Source organism: Polyodon spathula, chromosome 1, assembly GCF_017654505.1.
Source record: "Polyodon spathula isolate WHYD16114869_AA chromosome 1, ASM1765450v1, whole genome shotgun sequence".
Classification (NCBI taxonomy): domain Eukaryota; kingdom Metazoa; phylum Chordata; class Actinopteri; order Acipenseriformes; family Polyodontidae; genus Polyodon; species Polyodon spathula.
The window spans coordinates 103,579,075-103,597,386 of record NC_054534.1 but is presented as its reverse complement, the minus strand read 5'-3'; the positions used below and the strand labels follow the sequence as shown (position 1 = coordinate 103,597,386).

General features: G+C 39.5%; 1 protein-coding gene across 1 annotated transcript; it reads right to left on the bottom strand.

Moving 5' to 3' along the window:
• Positions 1-2,021: 2,021 nt before the first annotated feature.
• Positions 2,022-17,851, bottom strand: LOC121325772 (E3 ubiquitin-protein ligase RMND5A-like). The gene is made up of 9 exons (XM_041268772.1): positions 17,634-17,851; positions 13,245-13,381; positions 11,914-12,048; positions 10,028-10,128; positions 8,324-8,490; positions 8,041-8,206; positions 7,417-7,519; positions 4,018-4,172; positions 2,022-2,374 (listed from the first exon to the last, which is right to left on the bottom strand). The coding sequence occupies exons 1-9, from the start codon at positions 17,767-17,769 to the stop codon at positions 2,311-2,313; spliced, it is 1,164 nt and encodes a 387-aa protein (XP_041124706.1). The 5' UTR covers positions 17,770-17,851; the 3' UTR covers positions 2,022-2,310.
• Between the last annotated feature and the right edge of the window lie 461 nt (positions 17,852-18,312).

The following is an 18,312-nucleotide window of genomic DNA, read 5'->3' as shown; positions in this document are numbered from 1 at the left end:
CGTTTCTTACCAAAGCTTTTTTTTTTTTTTAAACATAGGATTACGGGTTAATAATAAGCTATAAACTGCAGAAATCTGGCAACCCTGGGTCCAGCCATCAACAGTCCAAAGCACCTTTGACCACTGTTCCATAGTCCAGTGTCTGTGTTCTTATGCATATTTTAGCCTTTTAGTCTTGTTCCCTTCTTAACAGATGTATTCCTACTGCAAACATCCTTTATGTCTTGAATTCAAAAGTGACCTTCGTTCTGTTAATTTGATGGGCAACAACAGCCTTCTGCCAGTTCTGTTGTCAATTCAACACTTGTCTTCTTTCAATTCCTTAAGGATATTAGCTTCAAGTATTGATCACTCTTTTTAGACAGCTTTTTGGGTCTTCCAGTCGTCGGTTTGTCAACTACAGACAAATAAGTCTAGAAGTTGAAATTACTTACTTAATGACAAACACCAAGCCAAGCGCATAAATAACCAGAAAGAGTCACCGGAAAACAATAACATCACCCTGTATTTCCTCCATTGTTGCTGCATATAGAATACTGGGTAACACTTTAACACTTTAGTTTAGGTATCAGTTCTAACCGATTATAAACAAGTTATTAAAATTGTGCTTTTAACAATTCTAGATTATGTGATTAGAAATAATGCAACTATTATTATAACAGTGCTCGGCTTCTGATCGAGTACACAGGTCGTCAAACTGTGGGAGAATGCAGCACACGGTTTGGAGCTTGTAAACAGCACAGTGAAGCAATAGTGTTTTTATGACACAGGAGTTTGCAAACGGGGTGTTCTCTGTTTCTATATACATGTTTCCATAACATGTTTCTATATACATGTTCAGCATCATTGTTCATCTCCTAAACCAAAGATTGCAATTCAATGAAAAATTCAAGTTAAATCTTCACATTTTTCAAAAGTATATCTTTAATAAGAGATGGCATTACACAGTTAACATTATTTAATTATCAGAGCAAAGAAACCTTATGTGCCACTATTCTCCAGTCAGAGCATATAAGCTGCATACAGCCATACAAATTAGCAATACATTTAAATATTAAAGCTCCAAAGGCTCCAATATTAACAGTTCTGTACATTTTGTTTTAATATATATAATTATGTATTTTTAAAGAACGGGAGAAAAAAAAAAGTGATAATATTTCACAGCTTGCTCGAATCACCAAAAAAAAAAAAAAATTAGTTCTGCAGACTGCAGCAGTATTTGATATGTATCCATTATAGTTTTCCAAATACTGCTATATACACACACAAAAAAAACCATTCCGCACTAATCCTCAAAGGATGACCTACAATTGATCAGTATGATGGGACAGTGATTATACAAGAGAAAAAAAATAAGTTTGTTTGGGTGGTAACATTCCCTCCATAATGTAAAATCCAAACAATTTTTATTTAGCTTAAAATACAAATAAGCAATTGCCTTTCATAGGGAGCGCTGGTGTATTAGCTTGATCAGAACATGCAGATCAAGGATAAAGCCCTATTGTTAAGGCTGCATTTTTTTCACAGTTATCAAAGATTTCCATGAAATTTACCCATTGCCATGTAATAATGTTATACATATATGTATTTTGTACCACTTAATAATAAAGTTTGCCTTATTAACACACTACCTGCTACACTGCATTTAGGAAGCTGACAGCCAGTTTAGTTTGCTTCGGGTAAATGATTGAACACACTTCATACAGTTGCACGATTTTTTTTTTAAATGTCTTCAATGAAAAAGACACCAGCTGCATTAAATATGAGAAATATTTCTGCTACAGAAAGACTACTCTGTCCAGTGCAACCAGCAGAGATTTCACGTTAAGGGGACATTTGTTGTTGTTTTTACGTTTATGTTTTTATTTTGTTTGATAATTCACTGATGATTAAAACAGAATTGTCTTTAAAGGTAGACATTCAAAAAAAGAATTATTCTACAATTTAGCATTTACTGTTTTCCAGATAACGATTTAAATATTTAGTAACATTTTATTGTACACTAATTAAATATTATATTTAAAATCGTGAAATATCTTGAAAAACCTATTTTTATACTGTAAAATGCAGCGAAAGCAGCCATTATTTTACTGTGGGGAAAAAAAAAACACAGCCCTATCTATTGCCACTAATATTACCTCTTGCTTCAGAACACCTTGTCAATGTTACTAAATATTGGCAAATCTTCCCATAGGACTGAATTACTTCTGCCGACACTTTCAGTCTCCATGAAGCAGATTTTTGTTTAGCTTGTTCAAAGTGAATGGCCAATCGTGCAGGTTTGACTGGCGAGGGTTGATCTAGGCCACTTCAGAAGTATATTTGCTTTGCATCTGCCGGAACCTGCTCCATTGGACAATATGGGCATTTCAACCTAGAACCCATAAAATCATACCATGAGAGAAACATTCCCACAGGCCTTAGCTATCAGGAAACACGTTACCAATCATCAGCAAGACACTACGCCATATTCGTCTTAGTATGATAAGTTATATATGTTTTTTTTTTTTTTTTTATAAAAAGGAAGCACCCATTAAAAAGTTAGATAAAAACTCTGGGCTGTTATCACAACAAGGCTTTAGGAATTTCACTGCACACCAGACTGTTCTTTGTTTTAAACTCAGTGGACCCTACTGCAGAGGCAACAGCAATGGATGGTGATTTAAAAAAAAAATCTAACTGCTGGAAAACTTTGTGTGTTAATTGTTTACAATATGTTTGAAGAGCACAAGCTTTTGTTAGAACAGGACGAGCTGACAAAATAAAAATAGCATTCAGTTATTTTTTTAAAGCCAGAACTAGGCAAAAAAAATGTTTCACAGAGCAGTAACAAGACTGTAAGTCAGTACATTGACATGCAGGCTAGCAGACCTGGGCTTAATTACAATTTATTTGTTCAAAATATTTGTTCATGTAAACACTGTATTCCAAAACTTGCCGTTCTCTATCCCTGTTCATAAGGGAGACCATCGACCCAAGGATTTAGAAAACCTTTCACTGCATTTGTTAACCTGGTTCCTTACTCTTAGGGTATTTATATAAGAGACAAGTGAAGTTTAAAACGTTAAATTGCAGTTTTTAATTTAAAGAACTGAAGCATGTTTATTGCAGCCATCATGTACTCTACTTGTTCGCCGTTAGGCAACAGCTCAGTTTGAAAGAAATGTTTATGTTGGGCTTAAATGTTTTTAAAGAATTACCAAAAAGTGGTCTGATGGGTTGATGCTTCAGTACAAAAAAGAAAAACAAAGATTACTGGAGAGATTTTTTCAACTCCCTTCTAACTTCTATGAACAACACCCTATTCATAGTGCTAGACTGAAGTCTGCCGTGCTTTCTATTTTGATCTACTGCCAACTCTGTTCAGCAGTAGGTGGTTATGAAGAAGCAGTTGCCAGTTTATTGGAAAGAATGTTGTAACCACGCCGAGATCACGTGTGTACTAGAATGTATACATTAAGTACAAATCAATACATTATTCCTGTTAAACTAGTCTTACTTAAACTAAATATAATTCTGTCACTGCACATGCTCAGTGTGTAGTTTTCTGTCTGCATGTAAACATGGAATAATACAGTTCACTTGAGATACTGATGTGTCTTGCATGCAAACATACAGAGTATAGAACTAGCAATAAACAACTTAGTTACAGGAAGGTGCATTTGAAATATTATTCAAGTAGTTTCATACCAATTAAATGTGTTTATTTCTTTAACTGTGCCTTTAAACAGTCTTTAAAAATAGGGCCCCAAGATCAAAAAGAGGAACTGCCATTGATGTAGTGGTAAGTGTGGTGCATGTAAATTGGGATTCAGCAAGTCTAAATATTGTGGGGTATATATTTTCAGTAGCTGTTAACTCTGCATGTGTATAATTCCGATTCTCAAATGGCAAACTAACCGTCTAGGCTTTTTATTAAACCAATGTATGCAGTTATTAAATGCCTGTACCGTTCAACACAACTCTGGATGTGTCAGAATAGATAGGCATGCAATCAGATATGAAAAGGGTACTTACTTGCTTCCACTCATCATTTTATTTAAAGCATCTCTGGAAATAATATGGCCACACAAGAGTTTCATAGGGGGGTTGTTGTCTGTTGTTTGTTGCCGAAGAATAGGACAGGCAAACACAGAGTGGTACCAACACTTTTGACCAAGGTCAACTTCAATCTGTTTGAACAAAAGAATGACACACATAAATACTGCATCCCACACACCAATAAATACCGCTACATTTGATATTCCAAAATAATATTGTGGGATTAGGGACTATTTTATAACCGAAGTTTTAATTTTAATTTAAACTCCACACTGGAGTTTATTAAGAAAGTGATACTCCACAATATTTACTTATCCACTTTGCTTCACAGGTCACATTCCTGCAGTACCTTACAGTCTCTGGACTCTAATAGGTTTCTTAAAAACATACAGGCCTTTCTTAAATTAAACATGCTAAAAGCCTCCATTAAGTCAATCAACGAGGTGTCAGTATTAAGAAATATCTGATTATTATGACCTACATTCACAGCAATTTTTATAAAAAAGCCAAACCATATGTAAAAATATACTGCATATATCTGAAGTGCTTGCAGATGTGTGTTTCCACCACACCACCCTTGCCTAAAGCTAATAACCACATTATGTTACGCACAGAGTTTGGTGACAAATCATTTTAGGCCAGGACTTTATTGGATGGTTGACTGGCTTTAGGAGAGGCCTTTGCCATAAGTTAAACTTAATAGAACTGCGCCCCCATGTGTCATTGTAAACATACTGCAACATCTAATGTTCTGTGTTCCTTTACCAGTCTGAATGTTCACACTTACAATAAAATATAACTGCAGGTTCTCAGTAAATTATAAAATGACTATGTACAGCTTCACACTCTGAAATTGAGGTTACAATTTTTACTAAAAGATAATGGGTCATGTGTTTCTTATACCTCATTTCCACTGCCTGGTGCTACAAGCTTCAGCTGCCCGCAACTAGCCGCCGAAATTAAAAGAGCGTTTCACTGCTTTTTAACAAACCTGGCCAACCTCGGAAATTCTTGCCATGCGTCAAAGGTCACTGGGGGATTGTGGGATAGTATTGTGATTTGTTTGAAAGAAACCGGCTGTAACTAATAAAATGAACCACAAGGTCATTACAAATAAAAAGTAATCCGGTGAAGAGTTTGTCTTGCGTGCCGAAGCAGGATGAACATTGTTCGGTTTAACAAAGTTCTCTGTTTTCAGTAAACAGAATAAAACTTCAAAGAAAAACAATAAAAGAAAATGTCTTATGCATGCTTTAGCTACAGTGGTAGCGATTTCCCTGTCAGTTTCTTCTTTAGACACACCCCCTGGTGATGATGCACTTCCTTTGTAGCCAGTTTGGCTGCATCGAGTATGCGCTGCATATCTACATATAAGCTGTGAACCTGCCATTTGTACTCATTAAAAAATCCAAAAATACGCACTCAATTTAAATTTAATGTGATAAAACACGCGCAGTAATTTTGCTGCACGGCTTGTCTCCACCCCTCAAACTTCCACTAATAACTACATCTCCCAGTCTCAAAATGTCTGCAGTTACTAGGAAACTGTACACAAGAAAAACAAGAATTCCACGTTAAAATATAAGTAACAATTAATTTCCAGAGTCAGAGTGATACCTCAAAAACAAATACATAAAAATAATGTGCTGAGCCGATAAAGAACCTTCTAGAACACGCACGTGGTTTTACAGCAGTTCAAAGTAGAGTCCCGCATCAGGTCAGGTTCGGTGAACCTTTTCGCGGTTCAGGCGCGGGTCAAAAAAATTACATTTTTGTATCAGGCTTGGGTCTGAATTTGAATTGCCAACTTTCTATCCTTTCAGCGTACTATATATATATATAAATAACACATTAGAAGGTCAATGTATTTCCTGCACCAAAGCAGGCCAGTAGGGAGGAGTCAGCTGACCCTAAGCAGTGTTCTTGGTTTGTTTTGCCGCTTGTTTAATCCGATGCAAGATCCTTTTATCACGTCTGCCTGGTGATATTAACAATGTCTATGGACGAGCTGACACAAACGATAGTGCAGGGTTTATATCATGTAGTGGATAATAGTGCAAGAGGTAAATCAGAAGTGTGGAATTATTTTGGAATCCAAGCGAATGAAAATAATGAACATGTGACTGGATTCTTTGCTTGTAAAACCTGTCATATATTTTTGTGCACGACAGCCACAAAACCGGGACATCTGTGAAAGAACAGGTTTAGCTCCCTTTCAACTGGTGGCACGAATGGAATAGACAGGTATTGTTATAGTAGAGTTAGTTAATATGTTACAGTGTTAAAATATATGCAGACCATTAGAGAAAGCTACCACGCTGTACATCTTGTTGTATAAACTCAATCTGTGGAGAATGGTAGATTTATCTGTGTGTGAATGTGAGAGAATCAGTCGACGCAGGCAGTAGGTAAAGGACAAGCACTTGCAGGTTCAGGTCGGGTTGCAGATCTTATTAAAGCGGGTCGGGTCGCGGGTAAGAAGACAGTGCTGCAGCGGGTTGCAGGTCTGGGTCGGAAGCAGGTCGTAAAAATCGAGCCTGTACAGGACTCTAGTTCAAAGTAACATTGCAGTTAAAATGGAAGGCTCTGTTTTAATACCTACCTCATTACCATTAAAGATTGTGCTGTATTTATCGAGAATATTCAGGACTTCAAGGTAATGTTCCACTTTACCCCCCCCCTGAAAATACATTTTACTCTCTCAGTGTTAAAATTAGAGGCAAAGTTACTCCCAGACCCAAAACCTTACCTGCAGTGCTGAGTATGAGACACAACACTTAACCAGATAGCCACGCTCAGCCGCTTGGGCGAGCCCTGGAAACACCCTGCTTTGCTGCCGTGAGCAGCCATAGCCGGGAGCACCAAGCAGTGGAAACCGGGAATTATTATCATATAAGAGTTTAGGAGGAAGGACTGTCTAAATTAATCACAAACGGACACTGTAGCTAGGGACTACTTCAATCATAACTGCTTTTGTACTTTTGCATTGAGACGTATGTTCTATGCATAGGGATGACATCTGTACATAGGACATGATGCACGGGAACCCTTAATGTGATTGGTTGATTTCTCAAAAGATTTATAAATACATGAATGTGCAGGATTCCAATGTGACAAAGGCTAAAATAGTACAGTGAGAATTACACAATGAAAAGATCCTGTTTAGTTCCTAAAATGTTGCAATAAATCACAAATCAGCACAGGTTACCTGAAACACAGTTTTGCTAGTTGTACATTTAAAGGTATGTTTAAGTTACTCTATTAAGATCTACGTGTTTATCTGAACAGGAGATGTGTTCCCAACATTCTCTACCTGTATTCTATAATGCTTATATAGATGATATAATGTATACAGATTACACAGCGTATACTCACAGGCAATTCGTCCTTCTGGTTCCACACTCCAGTGCACTGTCTCTGTTCGATGACTGCTTTAATGTTTATAAGAGCTGGCAGTGCTATACAGCCAGCTGAAAAACTAAAGAGAAAAGGGCAGAAACCTGTTAGTAAAAGCTTCAAGCCTGAATTGCCTCATGCCAGACAATTACTGGGCAGACCTTCAAGTGAAATAGGGTAAATGTTTTTTTTTGCTAATTAGTGTTGTATCCCTTAAATCAGTTCCAAATATGATTAATCTGTCATTTAGCATATGCCTTTATCCAAGGCGACTTACAGAGACTAGGCACTACACTAGGGTGTGTGAACTATGCACCAGCTGCAGAGTCACTTACAACATCTCACCCAAAAGAAAGAGCACAAAGAGGTTAACCAGAGCCCTTTTCTTTAACCACTGGACCACACAGCCTCCTTAAACAATCAGCCACACATGTTCAGAGCGATGGTAAACAGTTAAAATATCTGGGGGAAATAAAATCGAATACAAATCAAACGTGACCTAAGCTCTTTTGAAAAGCGATCCAGGCAAGCAAGCCTGTTGTGGAAACACGGCTGCAGTGAAAGTGTCCTGCCAAAGGTGAACTTGACTGAAAATCTCCCCACCTAACACTGAGAGGCGATTCAACAGAAAGGCCTAGGAGAGCACAGGCATCTCTGGTAAAAATGTCACAGATATCGGCCCACTGATTGGAATCCAGCAGGTGAACATACGGAGAGTTCTCAATCCCCTGCCGTAGGTACACGAGGCTTCCCATTAACACCTGGATATCTGGAAAACAGAAGGCAATCAGATTTGAGTGTGCACCGTGTACCTTAACAGAACTCAACACACTACAACACCCTTCACTTCTTACTTTCCATTTATACTTACAAAAATAAAACATACCTTTTTGGTGGTTTTCTGTAAAAGGTTGAAAGTTTTTTGCATACTGTAATGCTTCTTTCTGATTGGCTGGACCCCCCATTAGCAGGCTGATAAAATACAATCTGTGCAGCTTGAATTCTAAGGCACTGTTCTGAGCCATAAGCATTTCCCGATTCACCGATGCCCACCTGTAACAATACACATAAAGGATCAAGCTGCAGACTACTGCTATATGAAGTCATAGAATATATTATTTTTGACATGCACCTCATTTGTACATGTAGTAAATATGTGTAGTATCTACTAATGTCATACTTCATGCAATTGTTTTTATTAAAGTAACTGAAGCCATACAATTTCTCCATCAGGCACGCACTCATTATACAGGTTTCATATGTGCAGTTTTGAAAGAAACATGTTACAGCACACATGTATTTTCATTTCAAAACTTGATATCTGTTACTACTGTATGTAAAACTCAGTTTGGAAGTCATACTTCTTGACTGTCTTGTACTTCTTCCCTGGAGAGTGAAATTGTCCCCATCCCCTCACTAGCTTCTTTCCTGTCAATACCCAAACAGCTGCTTCCGCTATTGACTGACAACAGCCAGTAACAGCAGGTGACCCAGAAAACACTGCTGAGGTGAAATTAGCCAGGGAGTACAAGTGTGTGGCATGGCATAGAGTCCTGGGCAAGGCAGATCTGCGCTCTCTGAAATATGAGACCCAGACACAGAACTGCAGCTTATGAAACCCAGAAACAAAACAAAGGTTTGAACAAAACTCTACAAATAAAACAATATCACACCCAAGCTTTCACACCCAAAACCCATGGCTTTCCGGTGCCCTCTTTCTTGCTTCACTTTCTCTCTTTTTATCTTGTTTTTCTCTCCACTTTGCACTCTCTCCTGCACACACTCTCCACAAATAAACCTCTTTGGTTCTCTTTTAAACCAAGTGGCCAAGGGCTTGATTAATTTAATCAATCATCCAATCACCACATTCCATGCGTATCCATTCACTCTCAATCAACCAATGAATCAGCCAATCTAACAATCAAACAATGTGGCTGTAGAAATGGTGGCCATCTTGGTCATAGGCTGTCCCTTCACCAAGATGGTCGCCAGCCACCGAACACACACACATCCGTACACCCCCATGTGCGGAGTCAATGCTCTGTCACAAAGTGTAAACAGATAGCACCAGATATCATGTAAGCTTAATTTAAAATTAAAATGCAGGCGTGTTGTTCCATTTCTTTTAAAACTTCACATTTGAGACCTATGTAGCTAATGAATGTGCAAAATGACTAAGATTTGTAGGAATAATTAGTTTCTCATTTGGTGTCACCACCTCAAATTTGTCATTGTTCTATGAGGAGTGTGCCTTAAAATCTCCCTTTACTGTGCATACGTTTAATGTACCATCCAACCATATAAATCCATTTTACAACTCACTGAGTGATTAAAAGAAACAAGAGTGCATTGCTCTGCCTTATTATTTTACTTGACTGTTTAAATAATAATATTCTGAGAAGCAAATCACAGGAAAGGTTTGAGGAGTGCAAAGCAGTGCAATAAAAGAGCTATTTTTCAAACTGATGTTATCTTAATATTTTCCATTCAATATCCTACAAAGCTAAAAAAAATAAAGTTCCAGTCTTATTTACTATTCAGAATCATTTTTCAGCATGAATAGAATGTACACGTAACCAATAAGGCTTACTCTAATGCAGGTCTTAAGTCTCTCATTCTAAGTGCTTCTAGTATTCTGTTTAATTCTACAAAGGGTTCCTTCTGACTTGGGTCTATGCACAGTCCAGCTTCCTGAAAATGAAGATATAAGCAAATGGTTACAAAACTGGCTGAATTAAAAACAGAGCAAGCTCCTCTGTGATTACAGTGTTTTTACAGATAAAAATTAATTTGCTAAATGTGTCTCGTCATTGAAGGGATCGGGGACAAAGACTTTTATAAGCCTCGGCACCATTACCACAGATCTCTATACATGGTAAGGTTTTCACATCTTTCTTTTCTTTTATGCTGGGGATGCACACTAAGTACTGCACTACTTCCTGGTACCTTATCATTTCCTGTGCCACTTGTCTGCAATCACATCATGCAAGCGACAAAAACAAATTTATTACTGACTTTGTCTCCGACGTGGCAGATTTCACTCTAATATACTTTCAGTATGAAAGCAATAATTACATTTACAGGGCAAAAAAAAAAAGATCAACTGGAATATGAAGCTGAACGCAGTGCCCCAGATAAGTTTTTGGGTCACCGAGTAATTTACTCTCCAATTTAGACACCGACAAAATGTATTTTGGGTGAGCAAAATGCAACATTACCTTGATGTCATGAGTACTTTCAATAAATACTGCATGTATGGCTTTCCTTATTTGCCACCTGAAAAAATCCAACAATGTATTTTTCGCAGCTAGACCTGCCTTAATAATAATGTAGTCCAGGAAGTTGCTACTCTCGATGTTGTTAGCCGCTGCTAGTACTAGGCTCTTACAGTTTTTATAACTGTTTTCTGTAAATCTTCCTTTGTCAGTCTCTTGTCAGCTCCCTTTCCAAGTGGACAGACGCTACTGAAAAATTAAAAACATAAAAAATTGTCCAAAAATACATATTTTAAACTGTACCGATACGACACTAATGCAAATAAAGAAATGATAGTACTGTATTCCTTATTAATCGCCTTGCTATTGAAATATACAGTATCCCAACTCTCTACAAACTACATTGGTAGTTTAGGTTGAGGGAGACTAAGATGGCGCAGATAAATCCTAAGGATGAAGAATCCAGTCACTTATTCAACAGTCACAAACACGCATGGCAAGTGAGTGGAGTCAAATGCACATTTTTTGTTTTAGTTTTTTTATTGAGTTTCTGGCAATTCCCAGGCAGAGTACAATTAGCTGTCCTGTTATTTCTATGATCCATTTTCTACCTACTGCATGCAGTATATTAACAATTTACCATTGAGACACTGAGAACCAACGAAGTACAGAAAGCCTGATAGCATGCAAACTGAAGCTGTGTAAACTTTGCTATGTGTATCTTTACAAATTAAATTTAAATCTCTCAAGTAATTCATATTTTTTCAATTTGGAAAACACCCAGTACACCCAGTAGTCAAACGCATTCCCCGCTGATATGAACTCTTGCAAATATATTTCATGCAAGGTCTATTTATGAAACATATAACCTTCAGTCAACTGTTTTTCCACAAAGGCTGTATGCATTTGTAGTTTCTTTACACTTGCAGTGCAAGTCTGTTATGGAACTACAGGTCCCAGAATGCAGTGCCCTTCAGGCATACCATTTTTTAAATAGGCTACTCTACCAGAGACACGTGCAAATTGCCTTCTATTTCAATGGCTTTGTTGATTACTGAAAAAGAACATTATAAACTGTGAAGTACTGTTTTACATATATTTGGTATCACTTTACTGCAAGTATTAGGATTTCAATTAAGTAAGACTGAATTCCAGTGACAAACAATTTGTGATAAATACCAATCCTCACAGAAGCGTTGCCAAATATTTGACATGTTTAAAAATGTGGTATTAAGACAACCAGAACATGTTCGTAGCTCACCTGACACAATTCCTCTGCCACATCCAGCATGCCTTGTCTGAAAAAGTGCTCCACCATGACCTCACTGAGAAGTCGCTGGTTTTCAGACTGCCAGCATCCTTCTATGCCAATGCTGCTGACATCGGAATCGAAATTCTGAAACGTGCAACAGGGGGGAAATTACCATACGATAGCTAGTGATTGTTTATGTAAATACACATCACAAACTTTCCTCCTAACCTGAACTCTTTACTCAAGTAATAAACCTGACGTTTCTTCTGGCAACATCCCAAAAATAACTGCAGGAGACTTTTGCCCCATGAGGTAATAGTTTACCACCCTACAGTAGTCCCTCGCTAATATAGATACCGTTATGCTGTAAATTCAGCTATGCCTGAAGGAATGTATGCTGTCCAATAATAACAAATATAGTGTGACGCAAGGTCACTGTGAGTGGCATAACCAAAGAGACACACTAAAGAAGAAAATGGTTGTTTTACGAACACCAGACAGGACAAAAATAAACGGAACAGATACTGTCCAAGAAGCCTATTAAATCGCTAAAATTAAGACCATAGTTTAGCTCCAGTGAGTGTTCAAGCAACTGTGACATCATCATCCCAGTCAAATACTGTAGCTCCTACAGACAGCTCCTACTTTTTTTTTTTTTTTAGCAAATCTATGACAAAGGATGAGGGTAAATAAAACCTTTTTTTGGCCCATGGTTGGCTTAAAAAAAAAAAAAAAAATGATGTCACTTGATAGCTGGAAATATGCCCTTCATATAAGTATAGTAGCATCACACTTGCAAATGTTAACACTGATTATAAGGGAGAAGCTGCACATATTGAGCAGAGATTCAAAGATGCCCTCAATGGATAATGGACTTGTATTTTATCATCTTCTCCTGTTCTAAAGCTGAGCGAACATGAAGCCACTTTTTCAGGAACAGTGGCTTGAAACCTAGTTCCAGGAGACCGGCAGACCTAGCTTAAGGCAAGTTTTCTATATCAAACCCCAAGTCTCCCTTTGTGTGCCATCCAGTGGCCTGAAACTTTAAAGACACTTCTACATAAATTACAATCTGTGTTATTCAGAACATTTTCAACAAACCTCGGTTTATTTGCTCTTACTGAACCAACATTAAGGCTATAAACTGAAACCCTCATCCTTTACTGCTTAACAGAAGTAGCATTAGTCCTAGTTGTTTTAAGGAGAGGAATCCAGACAGCTGCTGAAAAAAAAGAATCCGGCTACAGCTCTTAAAAAAAAATACCTTGGACGTCGATTTATTAATAGCCTCATCCCCCTTTCTGCTGTTCTGAATAACACATGAATACAAACCAGCCTACCTTGTCAATGGCTTTTCCTACTCGAGAGACGCTGCTATGAATGTCTTTATGGTCTGACGCCAGCTTCTGTACTGTGTCTTTTATCCTCTTACAGCACTGGGACAGGACAAGAGAAAGCGTTCCTGATAATTCCCGATCTACGAGAGGGAAACGAGAAGATATATATATATATATATATTTAATGAAGATGTTGTTTTAGATATCTTCATGTGCTCCCTTTCCATTCGAAGATGACTGCCAAAACAATACTTTTGGGGTATGCCTGCTTGTCAGGCATTCGCTGAGCATTTTATATAAAAACTGCCAATAGGCATGGAGTGATACCCTCTGTTCCGCCTCCTGCAGTACTAAGTAGTCACTGCACGGAGACCTGAGTCTCTTTTGCCTTTCACGAACAGGTAGGTAGGGTGAGTATTAAACTAACCTTCCAGTTGTGTAATTACCACTTCCCCCGGAATTATAAACTTGGCAGCTGATGGCCGAGCTAATGCTACGCAACTGCATTTTGTTAATATATATCTTCAACAGCTTATATCGCGTAGCGATCATAGCCTGCTTTCAAACCTAAAGTGTTTTTTTTTTTTTCTTTTCTGTCTCTTTTCTCCCTTCTCCAGGTCTGTAGGCTGTGCCAACCCACTGCAAGCTATGTGCTGCACACGATCCAGATGTAAAAAATGTGATCATATCACCCCCCCCTCCGACTCTGGCCTGCTTGGTATCCCCAAGCAAAAGTGCACCACACTTGGAGAACACTCATTTAGCTTCATGGCTCCGACTCTTTGGAACTCTCTCCCAGCTTTGGTGCATGATGCTCCCACCGTCGCTCACTTTAAATCAACTCTCAAGATCCACCTGTTCTCTCTTGTTTTCCATGCTCTTTAAGCCTGACATCTGCTGCTACTATTTCACATATTATATTACTAGCATGTATTTTGCACTTTCCCCTGTATTTAATGTGCTATTTCATGTATTATGTTACTATCATGTATTATGCACTGTTTTTTTTACTGTATATCATGTATTATGCATTTCTCTGAGTCTTGCCTATGTTGGGAAGCTCTACGCTGGTGGAGGCAAGCCCCTCACCTGAGTGAAGGCGCAAGAATGGGAGTGATTTTCAATCATCAAGTGGTGACGACGGACAAACCTAACTCTGATTGAAGGGCAGTCTGGGCAGGCAGAGGAGTCCGCGGATCCTGGTCGGGTCGCTGGACATCCCTGCACATAAGCACGCTAGAGCTGAAAGCGGTTCACCAACATTTCCTCCCTGTGCTCGACAACAAGCATGACCTTGTCTGCATGGACAACGTGTCAGTAGTTGAGTACGTGAACCCAGGAATTCTGTACAGCCGGATGGCAGAACATTATAGCCAGGAGCACTTTTAACAGAAAAATAAACTTGCCTTACCTTAAATATATAATACGACAAAGGATTTGAATAATGTGTTGTCTTTCGTTGACTGTATCCGATTGCGCTTTTTTATGTTCTACAATCTTTTTCATTACTGTTTTTTATTATGGTACATGAATATGCTTATTTAGGCACTCTACGATTTGACTGGGGAAAGATAACGTAGATTTATTGGAATTCACACAAAAAAACTAAACAAAAAAAAAAAAGAAGGTAAGCTTTTCACTTGTTAATGCATGTCTTTTTGTTTTTTGCTGTTCTACATTTTTTGAATGCAACTGTTCATTTTAACTGTTCCATTTTTACACAACAGTACTTGCACATGTTTGGTCACCATCATAATTGTTGCATGAAACCGGAGTATAATAATCCTGCACCTCTGCACTTAAGCATTTGTATGTCAGCTGACAAGTGTTCCGCTGAAATCCAATGATGTCTTTCTTCTTAAAGGTGGTGGATTGTGCCGATCGCAGGCTTATATTTTAAAAACCTTGCATTTATCATCACTATTTTTGCTTTGAAAATAAGCTGTTTTTTTTGTTTAGCAGTCTAACGTTTTAGCCTCTCGAAGTGCTTAACACAAAAAACCCACTCCTTCAATTCTCTGATTGGTTAAATGTCGTGTCAAAAGTGTCGGGTTCAAGATTTTTTTTTTCACCCTGCAATGTGCAACTGACCTATTCAGCTAGAAGTGCAATCAATCCTTATTGTTAAAGGCACAGTAGCATCAGCAAGACGGGCGGATCGGTTTTTTTTTTCAGCCGGGCAGCGACAGCCACTTCGCCGGGTGGCCTGCCCGGTTGAAAAGGCCTGGGGAGAACCAGGGAACCACCAGGGAGGACTTCAGTCCCCTGGTTACATCGCATAGCCTTTCGGCTGCTCATCTGGGCAGAGAGACACTTCCTGTCCCTCCGGGCAGTACCTCTCCCAGGAGTGGTGAACTGGGCAGTGGGTCTCCTCTAAAGGGAGGGTCCTCACCCGTCAGAATGGCGACTGCACCCTCAGGTGGTGCAGCGCATTCGGGAATGCTTCGGGAAACCCCAGCTCAACCTCTTTGCCACAGCAGAGATGACCCATTGCCCCCTGGGGTTCTCTCTCCGCAGCTGTGGAGGTCCATTAGGCGTCGTCACCCTTACTCACGAATGGCCCAAAGCGTTTTTGTACGCTTTCCTGCCTATACCACTGCTCCCTGCCTTCCTCGAGAAGGTCAGGAGAGATTTGGCAACAGTTCTCCTGGTGCACCCCACATGGCCCAGGAGAATCTGGTTTTCGAACCTCTGCCAGCTCCTGTGAGGCCAGCCCTGGGAGATCCCGCTGCAAAGGGATTTCCTCAGCCAGGCGAAAGGCACCCAGAACTGGGCAGACTCCAGCTGTGGGTCTGGCCTCTGAACGGGACTGTCTGGTCACCTTAGGGCTCTCAGACGCAGAAGTCGGTACACTGCAGAATGCTAGGGCTTCTTCCACAATAGCATTGTAGACTACAATTGGAAATATTTTCAAAATCAGTGTATGGCAGGAGGCCATGATCCTGTTTATTACCCTACAGTTTCTGCAAGATCTGTTAGAGGCAGGTAAATTCCCCTCTACGTTGAAAGTGTAACTAGCAGCCATATCTTTATGCCATGTTCCCATTGACTCAGTATCCCGGGTGCTCATATACTGATGACCCGTTTTCTAAAGGGTGCTCGGCGGTTACATCCTCCTATAAAGAACGTCCTCCCCGAATGGAGTCTAGACGTGGTACTGGAGGCTCTCACTAAGGCCCCATTTGAGCCCACTGATACCATAGAGCTGAAGTATGTGCATTTGGGACAATGGAAACAGGGTATCACTGCGCATGAACCCTTCTTCCCTCCCCAAGCTGGTTACAGCTTTTCACTCGAATCAGCCAGTGGAACAAGGCTTTCGATCCCCCTCCCTTTGCGAGGAATCGGAGTGGAGATTAAACTCCCTTTGCCAGGTTCAGGCAATGAGGACAGAACGACAGCGCTGTGTCAGTCTGACCAACTCTTCGTCTGTCATGGTGAACGGACCCGAGGTCAAGCCCTCTCTAAGCACTGACTGTCCCATTGGATTATGGACATGGTTTCGACTGCCTATACTAATGCCGGCCTGCCCCGTCCTGGGAGGGTGGCCGCGCACTCTAGTAGAGGTGTGGCTACGTCATGGGCCCTCTTCAGAGGTGTCTCGTTGACCGATATTTGTACTGCAGCTAGCTGGGCTGGTCCGCATACATTTACCAGGTTCTACCGATCTAATGTTGTTCCTTGAGGTTGCACGCTCACACCGCCAACACTAGATGGCGGTAGCAAGATGTCCCTCAGGTACTGTCTGCTCCTTCTCCCTCGCGACGGCTTTGGTATACTTTCCCAAAAGTATTGTAACCTGTCGTTTTCACCAGTTAGCTATAAGTAGATCAGTAAAACCTTTGTCACCCAGCTATGCACATTTTAATAGAAGGAAGGCTAAATAAAATCATGAGTACTTTAACACACATGCCAGAATTAAATGAACATGACGCTGCTCCCATAGTCATTATAAAGTATAGCTATTGGAGATTTAATTCGATCCACAGTCATGTGAGGGCCCGACAAAGCGTTTTATTGACAGCATTCCTACAAGATGAGGCAGAAAACGTACAGATCATGAACCAGACTTTAAAAGCACTGTTCTTATCAGAACAAGAAAAACTTGCCGACTCAAGTGAAGCAAATTGACTATACCCTACAGCCTGCACAACCACCTGAAGACTGTACTCCTCCTGTTCCTAGTTACTGCCATCAGACTAAAATGTCAGGATACATGGGGTCTTAATAATAATATAGGGTCTATTACTGTAACGCAAACATTTAGGCCTTACATAATACTCAGGGCTAAAGTATGTTATGTATCTCTAATTTTTAAGCGCATGTAAAAAGACTATATTTCTTCCACGACAACAGAATTAAGAATTCAAAACAAACAGCACAGAAACTGACCTGCAGTCTGCGAGATTTGCTGTTTCAAGCTGCTGGTGTATTCTATCTCCAGAATTTTATCGCAGTGCTGGCCATAGCTGGAGAATTGCTGGAGCACTTTCTCCAGCTCTCTCTCCACATTGACACACTGATCCATAGCTTCTCTACAGTAAGCTAAGGAAATAAAATCAGAAATAAGTTGAGAAGATGAATTTCACCTCTAACTGCAACTTTCGTGTTAGCAGTCTCAGTGTTTTATTTTGTAACAAAAAGGTGACCCGTTTCAGTACGGCTAAACCAAAAGACGAATACAAGGGGGTGCTCTGTAAAGACAAATAAAGAATCACACGAACTGTAGCCGATTTTTCAATTTATATAAACCTCCACCTATATTAAAATGATGTCATTGTTTAAAGAGTTCACATATAAATAGTTTTCCGTTTGAGGTGTACCTCAGCATGTTTCTATACAATTACCAGTCCCCCTCCCACATCTTGTGAAACAAGCTCTCAAATGCTGTTGGGAGGGGGCGTAGGGGAACTTCTGACGCTTCAAAGATGCGCCCATCTCACTTTCACGTTTCACTCACACGAGATGCAATTGATTCATTTCTTTGATATATTTCATTGTATGTTGTTTTGTTTTTTCTTGAAGCTTTCACGCAGTGGCTTTATTTTGCTATGGTTACAATGTCCTTGTA